Source organism: Coregonus lavaretus, assembly GCF_964263955.1.
Source record: "Coregonus lavaretus genome assembly, chromosome: 22".
Classification (NCBI taxonomy): Eukaryota; Metazoa; Chordata; class Actinopteri; order Salmoniformes; family Salmonidae; genus Coregonus; species Coregonus lavaretus.
In genome coordinates, this window is record NC_140009.1 from 41,556,573 (window position 1) to 41,576,845 (window position 20,273).

At 41.7% G+C, this 20,273-nt stretch overlaps 1 protein-coding gene across 1 annotated transcript; it reads right to left on the reverse strand.

Moving 5' to 3' along the window:
- Nucleotides 1-980: 980 nt before the first annotated feature.
- On the reverse strand, nt 981-19,897 carry LOC311149868 (serine/threonine-protein kinase 35-like). Its single transcript, XM_084187108.1, has 3 exons — nt 19,152-19,897; nt 13,620-14,407; nt 981-6,387 (listed from the first exon to the last, which is right to left on the reverse strand). The coding sequence occupies exons 1-2, from the start codon at nt 19,702-19,704 to the stop codon at nt 13,671-13,673; spliced, it is 1,290 nt and encodes a 429-aa protein (XP_084043234.1). The 5' UTR covers nt 19,705-19,897; the 3' UTR covers nt 981-6,387; nt 13,620-13,670.
- Nucleotides 19,898-20,273: the final 376 nt, after the last annotated feature.

A 20,273-nucleotide genomic window follows, 5' to 3' on the forward strand; every position in this document is an offset into this window, starting at 1 on the left:
ACTGCAACACTTAACGAAACGAAGAGTTGCAGTTAGTTTTGGAATGGGTGGCAAGGAATAAATTAGTTGTCACACCTAGACTACTGTTCAGTAGTGTGGTCAGGTGCCACAAAGAGGGACTTGGGAAAATTGCAGTTGGCTCAGAACAGGGCAGCATGGCTGGCCCTTAAAAGTACACAGAGAGCTAACATTAGCGAAATGCATGTCAGTCTCTCCTGGCTCAGAGTGGAAGAGAGATTGACTTCATCACTGCTTGTTTTTGTAAGAGGTGTTGACAAGCTGAATGTACCGAGCTGTCTGTTTAAACTACTATCACACAGCTCGGAAATCCATGCATATCCCACAAGACATGCCACCAGAGGTCTCTTCAGAGTCCCCAAGTCCAGAACAGACTATGGGAGGCGCACAGTACTACATAGAGCCATGACTACATGGAACTCTATTCCACATCAGGTAACTGATGCAAGCAGTAGAATCAGATTTAAAAAACAGGTACAAATACACCTTATGGAACAATGGGGACTGTGAAGAGACACACAAGGGTATAGACACATGCATACACACACATTGTGATATTGTTGTATGGTGTTAAAACATTTTGTATTGTAGATAGGAAGTGGTGTAATAATGTCATATGATGTACCGTCTTATATTTTGTTTTATTTGTATTGTAAGTGCTTTAATATGTTTGGACCCCAGGAAGAGTAGCTGCTGCCTTGGCAGCAGCTAATGGGGATCCCTAATAAATACAAATACCAACTGAGCTACAGAGGACCACTACTCTACTGTTGTGCCATGAACTTGGTGGTTACATAAGTGGGGTTCAACCAGTTCATAAATGATTAAAGACTGCTAGCAGAGATTGGTTTGAGCCCACTGTATAAGAACAGTAGTATTTGTTGGAGTAGATGACAAAATGCTCCTTTTATCATGTTAAATTAATGAATTGGGTTGATGATATTAAAACCAACAAATTATTTTTGTATTTTGGATCATTTATTTCAAGAAAAACAGAAGTTGTCAAACAGCAAAAAACACAATGCTTTGCTAAAACACCTAATGGCTCCAGTCAGCTTCTTGAACACAAAGTTCATATTTTACATGTCATTATAAAATACACATACTGTAAAGACTTTGACATAATATGCTGAAAGAAAGTAGTAGTAGTTCAGGAGAACAAAGCAGAAGAACACAAATGGTGTGGTTCCTTGCGCAATGTGTACAGAGAAAGGGTTGCATATAGGAGTGTTGGATTTTAAGTGGAACCGTTACTGTAGGTGTACGACTAGCGCTCCCCTTAAACCATGAAGACGGTCATTTAACCAACACGCTAACATCTTCACTACTCCAACAAGATCCTACGATGTCATGTATGAACAAGTAGGTGGCAGAATGAGCTTCAGTTTCCTTAACACATTTATTTAAAGGTAAACATGAAAGGCTTACGCGGAAGAAAGAGTTGCTGACAAAGGAGTTTGCTTCTGCTGCAGCCTTCGCAGTAAAATATAACGCGTTGTGGTGGTGCTTCGACATGAAAGTAGGGTAGTCATGCGACAGTTGATGTTGCTATGACGTTTAATGGAGCGCTTACAGACTTGTGAAAGAGGTCAGAGGTTACAAGAGGTTTTCCAGGTAATAAACTGGTCCCTTCGGTAAAGCTGAGTATGAGGAATCACGGTTACTGTACAGGCTGTAACATTAAAACAGAGATAGAGGTGTGTGTTACTCATTTTTTTCTAAAAAGGCAAAAGCAAAATGTTTTCTGCAGCTAAGCTTTAAGGTAAAGTATTAAAAATGTCAAACGGCAATAAAAGTAGCTAATGGTAGCTAAACGAAAAACCACATCGAGAAGCCTTTCAGAGGAGTTTGACCTGTGAGGTTGGTTGACGTTAAAAAGAAACAGTCTCAGGTCTAAAGCTATCACACTTAAAGGAATTGCCCTTCAAAACTCAAATGAAACTCAGGTCTAGACTGAAACCAGTTTAGAATTAATCTAGTGAAACGATCTAGTGAAAGACAACTGTCAGAGAAGTAGAAGACTGAGGTAGGAACGAACTAGCAAACACAGATCGAGTGTTCGTCAATAGCTGTAAACTAAAAAAGGTTAAATGTGAAAACAGGAATGCTACACTGGACTAATAAATAAGGAGAGGATGGGTTGTCTCGACCGTGATGGGGCAGCACAAGCTGCTGTCTCAACTGAATCCTGGAAGCACGTTTACGAGTCAATCGTCAACTACCGTGCTCACTTCAAACAAAACAAAAGCTAGTAGTTAGACAGTGGACAATATGCCCAATATACTGCGGTTCAACTGTTTGTTGGTTAGTGTTTGCTGAATAGTCCACATTCAGCAATCGAGAATGAGCTTTTTGTAATGATCCAGCCCTGGTTTTAGACCATCAACCATTACCTGAGCAGGTATTGTAACTCAGACTTCGCGCGACAAAGTATTATGGCCCAAAATACTACAATTCAAAATCATAAAAATAAAAAAACACTTCATAATCCAGAAGGTAGCTTCTTCAAAGTGGTAGTGTTTGAAAAACGTTGACGACGACTATCTGAGGGGGGTTTTGTGTACGTCTGGGGTATATAATATCTGTCCATTCAACTGCGATTTCCACAAACACCTCGTTTACCGTGTGAAGTGAAACGACTAAAACGGGCAAGGAACGTGGCACCATGCAGTATTCACTATAGTTACATGACACAATGGTTAAGTACACAGACAGGAAACCAACTGATGCCTCAACATGTTATACAGAGCATTACTGTGTACTGAACATGACATTCTGGCATTTCGGAAACGCTTTCATAAAGAGAAGGGGCTTCAGCTAGGCAGTTGTTGTGGACTAAAGTGGAGCCATTTTGGAAAGGTGTTTCTAACCTCGTCTTGTTGTTACTTGGGGAACTATTCCCAATCCCAAACAGACTTCCTAAACTGAAGTACCTCCACAACAGACATCCAAGAACCATTCAATCACAAAGATCAGATGATATTGATTCCAACTGTCCTTTTGATCCCATAGCATTATTTACATGATGTTAACGGCACATTTTATTGTAACACTATCCAAAGTCAAATAAGTAAATTAATTTTGAAGCACTAAAAAGGTTCCCACTTTTCCCTTAAATGGCACTAGACTGCAAAGTGAGTCTAATTGTATAATACAATTCATTTGGTGAGGGTCTTGAATCTTCATGCACATCTCACATTGAAACCATAAAATGCTCACAGTAGCCAACAGTTACATTTCTTAATTAATTCCTGTAGAAACATGACACTACGTCAATGTCAAGTTCAAAAACATAATGGTAAGTGACATACGATATACATGTCTAAGACTTTTCATAGTAGTTACTAGCTAATCAGTCAAAGGTTGGAGTTAATATTATTTTCTGGTCTTAAATTAACATCATTCCATTTCATGCCTCATATTTTGGATACATGATATAATGTAATATTGGGCAAAATCTAAATTGATTATGTGACACCAGTGTCCAAACCATTTTATAATCTCATATAGGGAGATAGAACTGTTTGGCTTCAAATGCACAACATCTTATCAACTGATATAGGCCTGCTACCAGGGACATGATATACTGCACAAAAAAAATAGAAAATAAAAATGTGATATTTTGTGTGAATCAAATTGGTTACCCCTCCATTTGATGAAGGTAAAATAAGGCACAAGGGTGTAGAGGGAGGAAAACAGGGGTGTTGATGATGCAGCTTGGTTGAATCCACATTGAGGATGGGGAACATGGGGTGCTGCTTACCCAACTACCCAATAAAGGGCCTAACCCACCTTCCTTAATTGTCTGTATAAATAAAGTTGTATTGAATTTAATTCACATTTCCCATTCACAGTATACAAGTCATAGAGATCCTATTAAATTACTAGTGGGGCTGTGTCATAAACCCTCAAAGTTCCAGAATGGGGTGAAAATAGCAGCCATATTGGCCAGGGAGAATTCCAAACCAGTCTAATTGGAATTAGTGGCAGTAGAGGCATAATCCTGATTTTACCTATGCAGGAAGTATGGCATGTGATATCAGAAATTGTGTAATAGAATTGTCAACCTAAAATATTGTCATATAATTAGAAATGCCATTTATACAGGTTTAATAGCAATTTTCTGTATAAACAGCCTCTAAAATATAGGTAAACAAACCATAAAAGTTTTCTTGGAATGCTATTATATGATACAATATCAGTCAGTACCTGTTGCATTTACAACTTGTCTAAGTCCTATCATCAATTGATTTCAGCCAGTGTATGGTTGTGGATTGACTGCATTGTATGAATGGAATGTTGGCATTTATAAACTGGGTGGTTCGAGCCCTGAATGCTGATTGGCTGACAGCCGTTGTATATCAGACCGTATACCACGGGTATGACAAAACTTTTAGTTTTACTGCTCTAATTACATTGGTAACCAGTTTATAATAGCAATAAGGCACCTCAGGGGTTTGTGGTACATGGCCAATATACCACGGCTAAGGGCTGTGTCCAGGCACTCCGCATTGCGTCGTGAATAAGAACAGCCCTTAGCCGTGGTATATTGGCCATAAGCATGATTGCTTAAATAGACCCAGTTGGTATTAGATAGAACACCATGACCCAGCCTGCCTGAGGGGTAAACAACCTGTTGTTACCTAGGTTACCCCATTGGCTCACAGCAAATACTTGGCCTTTTTCAAAGGCAATTTTATTTTTGTCTGCTTGTTTTAGTCAATTACAAAACTACATTTAAGCAAAGTATATGTCTAAAGATTACTTTTCAACATTGCCTGCTCCTGAGTGTTCTCACTACTTAGAAAAACGTAATATTGTTGGGCTTCCCTCATGCCCCTTTTCATGACGATGCTAGCAGCCACATGACCTTATGTCATTACATAACAATTACCTTACATGAGGACCTTATTACTGATGAATGTGTTTGTTTTTTATGACCGTGTTTTTCTTTCTGCTTGCATTTTGATGTGTATTTTCTGTAATTTATGTAATTCAGGGCTCATCTGTAAAGAGACCTTTGTCTCAGTATGACTCCCTGATAAAATAAAGATTACATAAATAAAATGAGTGAGTGCTAGCTAGCTACCAACCGGAACATTAAGCTAGCGAAGACCAACAACACAAACAGACTATACAGCTACAAGTAGTGAGTGGTGTTACAAACGGACTACATTAAACAAGTTAAATGTCTTAACTGTGATGAAATGTTTTCCACACACATAGCTACGTGTAGCCTACCTGGACACTGGGTCCCCACATTTCCCAGCCGAATAGCTTGAAGCCACAGGGCTACCAACCGTAGGTCGGGATTTTTGACCTGGTTACATATACATTGAACAACACAGCAGCTTTTCGGCCATAGGGGAAAAAACTAAGTTTGTTCTTTTACACTGGGGGGGTTAATGGGAAAGAATGTTTGTTTTCCCCCAATTTGTGGGCGTGGTCGAGGGGAATTCCTTATCATTACGTGAATATCGACTCAGACTATTGGCAGTTAATTTGAAAAATGTATGGAATAATTTGTCTAAATCGATCTGGCTGGCTAGCTAATAAACATACAGTGCAGATACATTATTCAATGTATCTGCACTGTATATTTTGTTAGCAGTGCAGTTAAATTATATTTTTCACAATATCTTATCATAGTACTGGCAATGATGGTTGACCAACTCCCTGACCAAAATGTCTGACCTTTATCCCATCAGAAGAAGGTTCATGTCCATCATTGTACTGTAATTCCTAATTCTATGATCCACATTAAGTCCCTTCTTCTACATCATTATCATCGGTCATTTTAGGAATACTTTTTAAAACTCTGGCATAGAGGGTACACAGTGCAACATGTTAGCCTCCCCAGTCTATACATGGCAGATTATCCATTCATACTAGCCTATGTGTCCCCATCCAACAACATGTCAACATTGGAGGAGAACCCGTCCATAACCGGACCAATGAAAAAATAACATTGAGAAAAATGTATTTTGACGACCAGCATATCAAATATAAACATAAAATAATCATGATTACTCCTTGGGGCCATTTCATCCCAGGTGTGCAAGGGAACACTGTTCTGGCATAGCTGACCATCATACATTGGTGAATGTCTTTCGGCTTTTTGGTGACAGCATTCCAAATTTAAAATAGAAGGTGCGGGGAGGGGAGAGAACCTGACTTCCCATATGACTTGATTGCATAGCTTTTCCGATAATGGTGTCCTTATTTTGGAAGTGCTGACCACAAACCCTCCGATTTTCTTTTCTTCACATTTGGGAGCAATCGCAGAGGTTTCACAGTTCAGAGATGATCAGAGTCCCTTTCTCCACCTCTGTACAGACTTGGGATCCCACATTGAGTTAGTAAACACATCTGGAGAGAGGAGAGAAAATAAGAAGACGTTTGAATGTCAGACAATATGAAATACAGGCCTACACGTTATCAGCATAATATTTCTTTAGGCAGTGCTATTAGTGTACTGTGGAACAAACAATATCTGTGCATTCGAAATTAAGCCTATAGAATTGTGCCGTTATGCAAGGCCATTCAGATGTGCGTGATTCATCATGCGACCGCGACTGGCACGTCTGAGGTCACGGATTGGTATAAATACCCTCAGGTTCCCCACAACATATTCTTTACGGTGGTCTCCGCTGGGGCTGTAAAAACAGTCTACGCAACCCCATAAATCAGCCCCCTTATGCAGTAACCACTGCAACACCTGAAGTTCCTCAAGAAAAAGGGCCCCTTTTCCTTCGTTAACCCTGCTCTCAGCTGCTGTAACAGCCCTGCAGCAGCTGACACTGACAGGCTAAAAGCCAGCCATTATTGATTGCTCTTAAGCTCAGCGGTGGTGGCCGACTTCACCTCCTATTCTAAGTCATGTGCAGGCTTGTTGAGGAGGAAGATGCACGCTGCCATGAACCAGGGTCACGTTCCTTAGGGCAAGCAACAGAAAACAGAAATGTGTGTTTCTTATTGAACAAGTTCAAGTAGTTCCTCACTGTTTCAGTGTGTTTTCTTCCGTTTAGTGCCTAATGAACATGAGCCAGCTACAGGTCCTGTCCAGACTCTAGGTGGGAGACACCTATTCTGAGCACAGGGCCATTTAAAGACTGCTGAAACACAACCTCCCCCCATGCCACTAGCATACTTCCCATACCCCGACTCGACGAAAACATGTCAAATTGCATAACTACGAAGACACTTGCACCCTTTTGCCACTTCAGGCACTCAATTGAAACCCACATTGTTTTACACTAAAGTGTCAAAATGAATCAAACAAATCCAAAGTCTGTTTTAAATTAGCTAGCCTATTGTTGGTTTGATTGTTGTTGTTGGTGGTCTGGAAAAAGGGGTGCAGTTTGCTAGTGTCCGTGTCTGCAGCAGGAACCAAGGCAAACGTCACATCAACCAGATAGGCTGCAGGGTGAAACCGAGCCTCATTGTGCTTCTGTAGCCATCCCACTACGTGTTGCGTAACATGCTCCCCCAAAATGGCAACCTTGTTAAAACCAGTAGAGACTGGTATCTGCAGCGTAGAGGTGGGAGAGACATGTACATGTAACTCATTACCATTTGAGTTTAGGAAAATAAAATTTACGTTTTTACGAGCGGTTGTGGTTGTGTTAACCAAATCAATGCATGACCCCTGCTGGCTGGGTGTCAATAGAGTTGAAAGACTGTGGTAAATTTGGTTTGGTAGCACTGAACAATTTGTGTAGCCTTTATACTGAAAGCACTTGACTTGTACTCAATCTTTAATCTTTAAAACCACAACCGCTCGTAAAAACGTAAATGTTATTAAAGATTGATATGATGATTTATGGAAGTAGGCCTAAGAATGCAGATGCCGACGTGGGTTTATGTGGATATTAATGCCTCTATTAAACTGCCGAATAACGGGGCTGTAAGCAACAGGTCGACCGCTAGATTTGACACCATAGAATTACATGGGAATTCAAAGGAGTCACTTTCTAATAAACCAGTAAGTTCCTGTCTCATTTAAGCTCTTTAGATGTCCAAAATGCCATCCCCTTTTACTCAACTATTTGGATTTATTCATGCTCCTGCATTTGAAAAGGCTGAAAAGCCTCAGTCCACCCACCACTGCCAGACAAGTTTTGTAATTATATGACAACAAGGCATGACAGAGAACATTTCACCCTTATGGGGTCAGCATGCTTCAGTACGGCTGGCGGCTAGCCGAACCGAACGAGCGTGCTCGCATACTCCCTTAAAGGACATTCACTTGAAAAACGAGAAAAATAGTACTGTTCGTCCATTTTGAGACGCCGCAGACAGTATACACTTTCTCAAATAAATAACTCAAGAAATTGATCATTAATTTTGACATTTTTGCCGAGGAGATCTTAGTCGCGCAATTTTACATCTAACTAAGATGTTTGGTGCAGTATTTCTAAATGAAAACATTTGCATGAAAACGAGTCGTCTCTTGTTGAATGACAAAGACTTTACTGAAGTATCCCTACTGTTGACCAAGCACCGACGAAAGGGGCGTAGACTTCGGCTAGCCTCAAGAATAAATGTGTGCCCAAACAACCAAAACAACCTTACTGAAGTCCAAAACGAACAAAAACATCATAAAATGTCATCATAAGATATGCACAAACTCTTTTGAACCGTTTCGGCTGGGAAGCATGGGGACGCCTTTACCCTTTCCAGAGAGAGGGAGAGGGGGATGGAGAGTGAGAGCGATAGAGAGAGAGGCAGGCACGCCTCGATCAGCATAGCAATTAAAACCAGCAGAGGAGTCTGGTCCTCACCAAAACCGGTTATAACTAGCTCTGTACACACCCCACCACAGAAAACTATTAAAAGAGCTTAGGGAACGGAAAGCGCAACAGCAACTGATACAACTTATGTAATGCAACTTATGCAATGCCCAAACTGACACTGAGGTTAGCTGTGCCTGTGTGTTTGTTTGTTTTCAGGTTTGGGAGGAATTCACCGTCCAGCCTCAGGTAATTCACTGATCTTAAGTGATTAAATATTAGCGGGAGCTGAGGATTTGTGGGAAAGTGGTGGTTTATGGTTTTGGTCGGGGTTGGCAGAAGTGTGTGGATCTTTTAGACCCTCAGTGAAGCTACAGCAGTGAGACTTATCATCAAAAATGTTCATGGTGGAAAACATAGCTGAGAGCAAGCTCTCAACTGCTTTTCGTGACAACATTAGCTGATCACGCCCCTCTCATCCATCATTTAGAGTTTAAAAGGCTCCAACCATACTTAAAAGAACAATGCTGAAAGACAGAGCTTCAGAAATAAGTGTGTCTGACAAAAGAAAGTGATTGAAACCAAACATGGCACTAAACAGCCCTGATATGGTTGAGACTCACTACTCTATGCCTACGCAGAACCCTAGCACTGGGGACCAGACAGTGCTATTGACAGAGTCTAAGGCAGGGTGAGATTAGACCCTGAGGGGTGCGTACAACAGCAGATCCATTAGATTCAATTTCATCACCAGCCAACCGTGCTGCTTTGACTGGGGGCAGAGGAGCAGAAAGGCAAAGGCCCTCCAGTTATTACAGCGGGGGGGTACAGCCTTAGCCCCATGAACTGGCCAAAGAACAATGCAGAGGTGTCATTTCAATGTAAACTCTGGATGTGCACAAAAGAAAATCTATAAAATCTAAAAATATTTGTCTTTCCCAGTATTGCTTGCACAACCAGGTGATTCTCGACTATCAGCTTTCATGGAAACATTATGTAGCGCACAACAAATTGATCTGTGGGTTTCAGGCAGGCTTCTCTGAAAGCCCTTTTCTTATCAGGGGCTTTTTACATTTTTACAACCCCTATTAGTCATAGTTAAAAACACCCCGTTACATAACTAATCCAAAATGCTCTCTTTCTTCAACACCAACCCTCAGCTCCCCCCAAAATCCTATATAAAAAGTGCCCTCCTGCTGGCATTTCTCAGTCAACCCTGTAATATTGTGTTTAGCTTTTGCTGTCTTCAGTCACTCCCCAACCAGTTTCCCTGATAACAAGCCTCTATACATTCAGGAAGACACGCCCACAGAACACATATAGTACATACTGTACCATACAGCCAAACTGCTGTGTAAACACTATTCCATAGAGACCCATAGTAAAGAGAGAGTGAGCGAGTTCAAGTTTGAACACATGTTCTTCTGCTCGCCTAAAGTGTACTGTGTGCCCTGGGCCAGTGTTGAACTAGACTCTGTATGGGACCCATACACTGTACATAGAAATACTTATGTAAAGCACTACAGTCAGTGTTCCTTGTTGACATCACGGGCTTAGTAAAACACATTCATTAGCTAAGCCTTTTACGTGACGTGTTACTTTGTACCATGTGCAGTGCACTCTAAATCCCCCAGTTAATACAAAATCCTACAACAGTATTCACAGTAAAAAAAAAAAAACAGATGGCTAGAAAAGATGCTAAAAATAAAAAACTGTTTAAAAAAGGGGGAAAATAAAAAGCGAATGCGCATTGGCCTGGTTTATCTGGGTACAGAGGCAGACAGACACACAGGCTGGCAGGCAGGCAGAGAGGCAGAGGACAAAATGTTCCAAACGTGAGCCTCAGTAAGCCCTCGCCGAGAAGAAGCAGCAGCCTCATTGTCTACCAGTGGGAGAGGGGTGGAGGAGTGAGGGAGGGAGAATGGAGAGTGGAAGAGTGGAGGGCTCCTGAACCCTGCATCGGACTGCTCGACTAACCGGTGCCCCCGCACATTGACTTGGTACCGGTACCCCCTGTATATAGCCTCGCTATTGTTATTTTTACTGCTGCTCTTTAATTATTTGTTACTTTTATTTCGTATTATTTTATATTATTTCTTTGTGATTTAAAAAATATATATTTCTTAAAACTGCATTGTTGGTTAAGGGCTTGTAAGTAAGCATTTCACTGTAAGGTCTACACCTATTGTATTCGGCACATGTGACAATAATCAAATAAAATTTGATTTGATTTGAGAGTGCGCAAATGTAGTTTGTGTGTGTGAGGGTAGACGACAACAACAGCGATGGAGGATGCCCATGGCAGTGGATGGTGGTACTGGACCGAGATGATGATCTCACTTTCAGTTCAGCATAATCCTCTTGCACTTATTTGAGAGTGTGAAAGGATTAGGATTTAACATAAGTTTAACCCCCCCCTCCTCACTGTAACCCTCCATTAACCCCCTCAACCCTCCATATTCACCCCCTCCAGTTCAGAGCGACAGATTGGACAGTGCAGATATAGAAGCATGGTGGCTAGGAAATATTCCTTAGAAAGGCAGGAACCTAGGAAGAAATCTAGAGAGGAACCCGGCTCTGAGGGGTGGCCAGTCCTCTTCTGGCTGTGCCGGGTGGGATAATGAGAGTACATGGCCATTAAGGACAGATCATTCAAGATCTTCAAACGTTCATAGATCCTCATAGATGACCAGCAGGGTCAAATAATAAATCACAGTGGTTATAGAGGGTGCAACAGCACCTCAGGAGTAAATGTCAGTTTGAGTGTGCGCAGATCAAGTATTTGAAAGAAAACTAAAAAGGCTACTATTTGAATACTGGTGCCTTTCGCCCAACCACAAAGGCACTGGGAGTCGTCCACTGAGAGATAAGGAGTCTTAATAGTCTCTTAGAAAAACAAGGTGAGGACATCCCCGGCCCAAAGACTGACATGGCACAATGCCCTAAGACGTCCTAAAAGTCCAAATGGCTAAGCCCAAGTGGAATTAATCAGCCTGCCAGGAAATTCCCATACGTCATAATTAACAAAACAGTATTAAGGAAGGAACAAGGTATAGGCTGCAGGGCAATGAGTTCAGGCCAACCTGTGGTGTTGACAAAGTGAACATGGGTGGGGTGTGATGTGAGTGTACCTGACAGGTAGGCAAAGGGCGTCTGTTACTCAACTTAGCCCAGGAATAATAGGGCTTGTTTACAGAGAACTGATACCAACTCCCACAGAGGAGGAGGAAGGGGAGGAATGGGTTTGGCTGGGCTGGGTTTGGCTTGGGAAAGGTGACGAGCCAAGCTGATCTGCTCCTCTACAGGCACACAAAGTGCTAAACTAAAGGTCCCTGAGGCGATGATCTGTCAGAGTAGGAGAGTGTTATGAAAGAACGAAAAGTGGGCCAGAGAGAGAGGGGGGAGGGGTGGAGTTTGGACTGGTACTGGCAACCACACAGGGTACACTTTGGCCCTTGGGCAAGTAGCATGGTTTTGATTAAAGCCAGAGAGCAAAACAAATGAGAGAGAAAGAGAGGGAGAGGGGTTGGCTGAATAAGCAGAAAAACAATGAGTCGTAAGAGACCAAGCTAGGGTTCTCTGACATGCAGAGTTACTTGTCTGGACTCTGCACACAGCACTTTGTATTTGAAAACGGCAGACAGCGCGTCAAGGCATTACCAGCCTACCAGTCCCTCTCCTGCTCCTGTGTTGCTGTGCTGACTTTGACTGAACAGAGAGGGGAGGCCAAAGCCTCTGCTGAGTCAAGAACAGTTTACCTCAGATTAAAGTCAATCTGGCAGTGAGGAGAATAGCTCATGTTTGCCCAAGGTAGAAGTGGTCAGAAAGATACTTTTTAGACCTGAATGCCAAAACATTCAGGAGATAGAGGTTCTCAAACTTTCCCATTTTGCATACCCCACCCTACCACGAGACATCACGTCTTCATCACTGAAATAGATAAACGGTTGAGTTTGATAAAAATGTGAAAGCTTACAAACAGGGTTGTCAAACTGTTTTATCGAAGAAAACTGATTTTGGTGTACCAGCTAAATTGCAGGGGTCTGAAGGGATAGGAAGGCCTAGGTTCATCCTATGAATTCTATTTCCTAGATCTAAATGACACCCACCCTGTATTCAAGAGTATGCTGTGTCTCAACCGATGACGGGCACAACACAAACACTTCATTTGATGTAAAATAGGGTCTAAACTACAACATTTGTGAAAATGAGACAAATAAGAGTTTACGCGTTTTAAGATCACTGACGTTAAAACTGACTTTTTTTCAAGAAATCATAGAATAATTTGACAACCCTGTTTGTAAGCTTTCAAATGATAACAAATTCAACTTTTATCTATTTCAGTGAAAAAGACATGGACGCCTCACGGTAGCGTGTGGTATGGAAAATGGGTCGACTTCGAGCACCTTTATCTCCTGAACGTTTTGGCATTCAGGTCCAAAAAGTCACTTTCTGACCACTTCTTCCATGGGCAAACATTAGGGCCGGGATGATACCAGTATCGCGATACTCGTTAATATCGTGGCAAGGAAACAAAACACGAAGCGGATTTAACTTCTTTAGGAAAACAGCCCTAATGTTGTAAATAAACATCATTATGTTGTCATCCAGAGTCACATTTATTTATTTTCCAGGCTATAGCACACAATGTTTTACATACAGCAGGTTTTAAAAGGTCCAAAGAGTTGGGTCTCCTTCGTGGTTTCATAAATATTCAAAGATATTGTGATACTGGTCTCATCACAGCCCTAGCAAACATGTATGAAAGGTCTCGTTCAAATCAAAAGGGGACCAGTCAGAAAGTGATTGAAATCATATGGAACGACCCACATGTGTGGTGTCTCTGTGAGGAGGATGAGGAAAACCTACCTGGTAAAAAAGCAGACCCTTCTCTGACTGGGGAATGGGAGGGGAGCGGTGTCACGCAGCACACGTGACTTGGTCCACCCGCACCTCCAGCTGGAAGGCGTCGGGCCGGTCCTGGGGGTTGACTGCCAGCATGTCCTGCAGCAGCTTCTTCACCCCCTCCGACATGGTGCTGCGTGTCTTCTGCGGGATGTGGAGCACCATCTTGGGGTTCCCCAGGAGCGCCTCACCCACCGGCACAATCTCAGTGCCCTGCCGCACGTAGGTGCCCAGCAGCTCGCGCTTGGACTCAGCGTCGATGAAGGTGATCCGCTCCAGCATGGCCCAGATGATGATGCCCAGGGCAAAGATGTCCGCCTTGGCCGTGTAGTGGCCCTCCCACACCTCGGGTGCCATGAAAAAGTCTGAGCCACAGGCTGACGACAGCCAGAACTTGTTCACGTTCACATTGTTGCCGCTGCCCCCGCCGCCAGCTATGGGATGCTCATCGCCGTCTTTGCCACCGGTGCCCAAGCCTGCGCAGACCTTGCTGAGGCCGAAGTCAGCCACTTTGAGCACAGGCAACCCTGACTTCTGGGAGATGAGGATGTTGTCGGGTTTGAGGTCGCGGTGCACAATGTTGTTCTTGTGCAGGAAGGCCACGGCACTGGTCAGCTGGCGCATGAAGCTCTTGTTGGTGCGCGGATCGGGCCGCCGCGAAAGGATGTACTGGTTGAGGTCCCCGCCCTCGCAGAACTCCATGATGAACCACAGGTAGCACGGCTCCTCCGGGTAGCCCAGAATCCGCTCACCTAGGGAAAGACAAAACAGCATTTAAGGGTGGCAAAACCAATGGAACATCTATAACCAACAATTTTAGAGGCCGTCATCTTGGCTGTAGACTAAATTTGGATGTTTTAAAGCTAATTTCCTGCAATTCTACACATTTTGCCATGACTTACGCCATGTTTTTATGAAATCTGAGTGCCTCAAACATAAAATCAATGGGGGTCCCATGCCATGACATTTTTAGAATTTTAGATTCTGTCTAGTTTTTATTTTGGTGATTGTTAGTTCTCAAAGATGATCTTATTTACAAATATAGAGCTCCATTATCTTTTCTACATACTTTATATCTGGTTTTAGTCGTTTAAGTTTACACTGAAAATGTCCCGATAATTATAAGAATTATTGTTAAAAAGTATATATTTTGGAGTGGCGGCAACGACTTAGCACCGGCGGCCTGCCGCTGATAAAATAATATAGGGGTAACACTGCCCCCCCCCCCCCCCCCCTCCACATCATGTGCAATGATGGCTATGAAAACAAATGGGACTTGTTTCTCAAATAAACTGTGGCGAGCTATCTACACACATTAAGATAGGGCTGTGTGCAACAGCGCAATCATCAATGCACAGATCTTGTCTAGGGTCTCTGGGACTGTGTCCAAAGAGCACAGCTAATCTGTCTGTGCCCCACAATGTTCGGGCTTAGTAAGGTGAACTGAACTAATGCAAACTAAGGTAGAAATCCCTTATTCAGACAGAGTCAAGGCCAAGTCCCTCTAGTATCCAAAACAGGGGGGGGGGGGGGGTTGACCATGGGATTTAGGGCTGACCCCATTTAGTCATTAGCCGATCGTTTGGTGATAAGCGGTTGGTCGACCAAGATTTTTTGGGTCGAGCAGTGACAAATACATAAAAAAAAGATTATGGCACACGAGACATGTCTGATTCACGCCTGTCTGAGTGGACTGTTCCATTGCGGAGGCCGCGGGGTTGGCACACCAGTAGTACATTTACAGTTAATTCCCATAATTTCTAATCTACAATGTTTGTTTGGTTACAGTAATTTCTGTTAATGCATTCAATATTACAGTCTTACCATTGTCATCGTAGGAGTGGACACGTTGTTTGCAGAGCGCACAACCTAGGCTACACTTGTGAGAAATAAAGTTGTTGTTTATTTCATTCCATTTACAAGTTGTCCATTTATTCATTGTCTTTTGTTTGGAGCGCTCCTGTCAATCTTGAGTAAGGACACGCACCTGATTACACATATAGAAGTAGGACTAGTCTACCTGGCCTTCGCGCAAATGTAGGCCTATAAGTGTGCCCATTTGGGGATCTGATACGATTTCTGATTTTCTTAACTCACCATCACTGTGGAGCTTCTCAAAGTAAAAAATGTCTTTGCCTCAAACAGCAAGTAAACAAAGTCTGTTTTTACATCCATTGAGAATGACAATAATTCCTCAACCTATTTGAAAGGGGGAAAAAATGTCATGCTCTGATCTAGTGGAAACATCATAAAATAGGCCTACCTGATTACAAGTCTGTCTGTCTGGAGCTCACTGCCGCGGGAAACTGAGGACCCAGAATATTTTATACAAACTTGTAAGTTTGCTAGCACAAGCTTCGGGCCGGACCAAGTTAATACAATGTTTCAAGTTCTTTGCAGACAGGCCATGCATAGCCAATGTGATTTATAGGATATTTATTTTCATCAGGATATTTTCTACTTGCGGGCTGCAATGTTTATATTTGTTGGCTTTATGTAGGCTATTTTTACATACAGGCAATGGCAATTGAAATAACTTTGGGATTTGTATCATTTTCATTTCGAATTTTGATTAACCTTACATTGATTTTGAGATATGAAGACTATTATACATGAAATTAAACTGTTCCACGAAAATGTGCATATGAAAATCACCACTGGCACGTAGATCAGTAGAAATGGAAGGATAACTTGGCACTCCGAATGAAAAAGGTTGGCGACCGCTGGTGTAGCATATTACCTGCAACTTCAGGATGGTAATGGCAGAATCTGCAACAGCAAGCAGCAGAGGGCAGCGGGAGCTGGAGGGTCGGGAACAGGTTTCTTTCTTCTGGTTAGGCTATATTGATCTCTAGCTCCCTCTTTAGTAATTTATGTATCTTCATTTTTATTCGCAGTGCTTAATGCATCAGACAAGCTCAGTAGCCTACATATAGTAGATTTTATTAAAACATAGGATGTGTCTATATATGGAAAAATACGTTTTAAAATGTTGACCAATCGATTGGTCGAAAGAACAGACGACTGTTGGTCAACCAAGATTTTTTTTGTTGGGGACAGCCCTACTGGGATTTAAAGGGGAATGGAAAATGTAGTCCAATAACCCCCTTTATCCTATTGTTTTTCATCACTGCACCGCCTTTAACAAAGTCACACCCCCAGGACTGAACAAAGACTACAGTAGGTCAAGGAGAGAGAGAAGTTTCAAAAATAGGTGCAACTATACTGTCTCATGAACTGTTTTAATATAATAATAATATAATAATAATAATATATAATATAATAATAATAATATAATATGCCATTTAGCAGACGCTTTTATCCAAAGCGACTTACAGTCATGCGTGCATACATTTTTTTTGTGTATGGGTGGTCCCGGGGATCGAACCCACTACCTTGGCGTTACAAGCGCCGTGCTCTACCAGCTGAGCTACAGAGGACCACCATTGGTTTTAAACCAATATGTCAACCACTTGTTTTGACTTGCTGATATTGTCCATAATAGGCCAATTTTAAGCTCATGCAGTTTATCCGTTTTCTGAAAATCTTAGGATTTTTTATTTGTTGAAAGTCTTTCAGTTTAATAAATGCAGGGAGTAACCTAATTGTGCAGATAAGCAACACACTGCAAGATATAAGACATCAACTAGCTTACTTTATCAACTCAGACAGAAACGCATCCAAAAATGGGATCACTTATCATTCCTGACGCACAAGCCCTGAGCAACACAATGCAGCTTTGTGAGATGGCATTGCAGACAACTCTATAGTACCATATCCCAGTCGCCTAGACCAGGGGTTACCAAACTTTTTCCACTCGGGGGGCCCCCCTTCCAGCAATAATTTTGCAGGTTTAAAGCACATATTAGTGCAAATCTATAAATTTTGCCATGTCTAATTTGTATTGATGTGATATTTGAGTGACAAAAAAATTACTAAAATATCTAGTTATAAATAGCTCTCTAAGGTATGTAATGACTAACATGACAAGAGGAACTGATGATGTACTACCCAATTTCAAAATTGCAACTTGTGCATTCTACTATTAGTGGTTCCCAAACTACGCCTTGTTTGGGAACCACTGGCCTAGACTACTTATAAGAGTGCTGAAGTGTTCTACCTGAGCATTATTGTCCAACAAACCTTCACAGATAGGATGATCACCATACAGTATATTCATTCTAGGCTTCAGAACACCATGCTCTCAAAGCTGTGCAGAAAGTGACAAATATTGATGATAATATTTAGACTATATAGCCTAGAGAAGCTCCTTTTGTTTTTCAAATGATGGATATTGGCTAAAATGATGTCAAGTTTAATATTTAATTTTTTGGCAAAAGTAATGACCTGAAATGATGACACTTACATAACTAATTATAAAAGAGAGGCAGCAAAGGCAGTACCGAGGCTACAGGCTCTGAACAGTAAGCCTAGAGATTAAAAGCAAGATTCAGCTGTATCTGTGGGCCTCAAAACAACAACAAAAAAACAATCTAATCCTAATTAATATTGGCATATTTCACATTTCGCTCAAATAAGCTTGACTAGGGAAAAAAGGTCAAGTGACGTACATTTAATACTAATATAAACTATAATAATAATAAAAATAAGAGGCAATAGCTTGGGTTTATACCATCAATTGCAATAAATATTGATTACTTGATTCAGTCACGTATGCAAATTTGCAGCCAACCAGGAAAGGGTTAACTGATGGCCAACTAGAACACTGTGTTCTCAAGTGCTGGGAATAGTACAGTGCCTATAGAGCAGTATGGCAGTTACCCTATAGGTGGCACATGGATATTTCGAAATCTTGTTCCTAAAAACAAATGTATGAGACTGAGCAACCTGGAACTGACTACAAAATCAAGCATTGTGCCCCCCTGTTCCCCTGTGGACGCCCCCGCCAACATACATTTACCCTGCACTCACCCCAATTGACATTTATCATTGCTACAGTTGTTAATATGTATATATTATTATTTCCATTGTTATTATTCTATTATAGTTTTTTTCACTTTGTCCTGCATTGTCAGAGCTCGGAGTTCAAGAATTTCACTCTACCCTGTAATTACATCTGCAACCATGTACATGTGACTATTAAACTCTAATCTAATAACTGCCTATCTATTCTGTTTGCCATTCAAAACAAACAAGCAGCCTTATATAAACAATAGGTAACATAACATGTTACACAATGTTACATTTAGTTAAAAAAAAGTTTGGGTTGATTTCCTTTATCTACCTCGTTTGTATGTGCTGATCAGCAAGTTTGAAAAATGTGCCTCCTTTTTGCAAACAATGGGTGAAATACTGAGTTAGCAGCTAGCTTGCTAAGGAAAAAATTGTTTTGACTGGCCTACTCTGTATTGATCACAGAGCTAGCTAATTTAGCTAGCAAGCCATTTTATCGTTTCAATCTAGCTAGCTAGCTACTAAAGGGTGACGAACCAATCAGGCAGTGGATTTCATCGAGGTAAAAATGAGCTAAGGTACCTTTTAGTGAAGTCTCCACCAACCGCAGGTATTGTTTGGACCTTTTATTTCCATGACTCATTTTCTGGGCCATTCCATTCCTTTGTAGCACACATTCCTCGAGCTGCACAACATTCTCGTGCTTCTTCTCCAGGCTTGCCAAGGCCCAGAATTCGGACAGAGCGAGTTCCACATTTTCAGGAGCGTTACACTGGAGTTTTTTAACCGCTACCCTTGCCCCTGTCCTCCGTGCAATTGCCTCGAACACTACCCCATAGCTGCCCCTTCCGACCTCTCGCAACAGACTGTAGCGTGGTGCCATAACCATAACATGCTCCTCGAGGTTCTCGTTCTTACTAAAGTTCATAGAGAAACAGTGCTCCTCCATGGGGACATCTATGTCCACACTGTTGTTCTCTACCACTAGCGACCTCAGGACTTTGCACACCTCTCGTTTCACCTCCCGTTTTGTCTTCATGTTGGCGGTGGCGTTCTGTGCTTCAACCAGCCTTTTGTAAGCCCGCAGACTTCTTGGGGTTGTTATCTTTCGCCTCCTCCCGTTGCGTATATCCATGACTTATTTTTTGTTGAAAACAAGTGTTTAGGAAAAAGATGTGTATCTTTCATTACTTGAGTTAAACTAATGATGATCAAATTGTTATAGATTAACCGTCAGATAACCCTGTCTTACTTCAAATACTGTAAATCTGTTTAGCTGGCTAATTATGCCCTGCTAGATGCCACTCTTTCCACGAATTTTGATTCATAAACAACTGTCTGTACAGCCTCCAATGTATAAAAGGAGGGGGAGGGAGTAGCTTGCTCCGACTGGTCCATCTGAGATAAAGCAGGTAAGATGACAGCGAGTGTATTAGAATTATTCGCTGTTACTCAACATTAAACGTAAACAATGATCATACTAACCCATTATATCACACTTTCTGGATAACTTTTTTAAATCAAATATGTCAGGTAACAATAACATATAAACAATTACACATTGAAGTTAGCGCGGTCCCCCACTGATATGCAAATGAAGGAGAGACAACTATAGTCGGAGTTGGAACATTAGAGCACGTCAGATTTGTTTTTATTTAGGAATATGAGTATATTCCCACAATAAAACGGATTTATACTCGAATT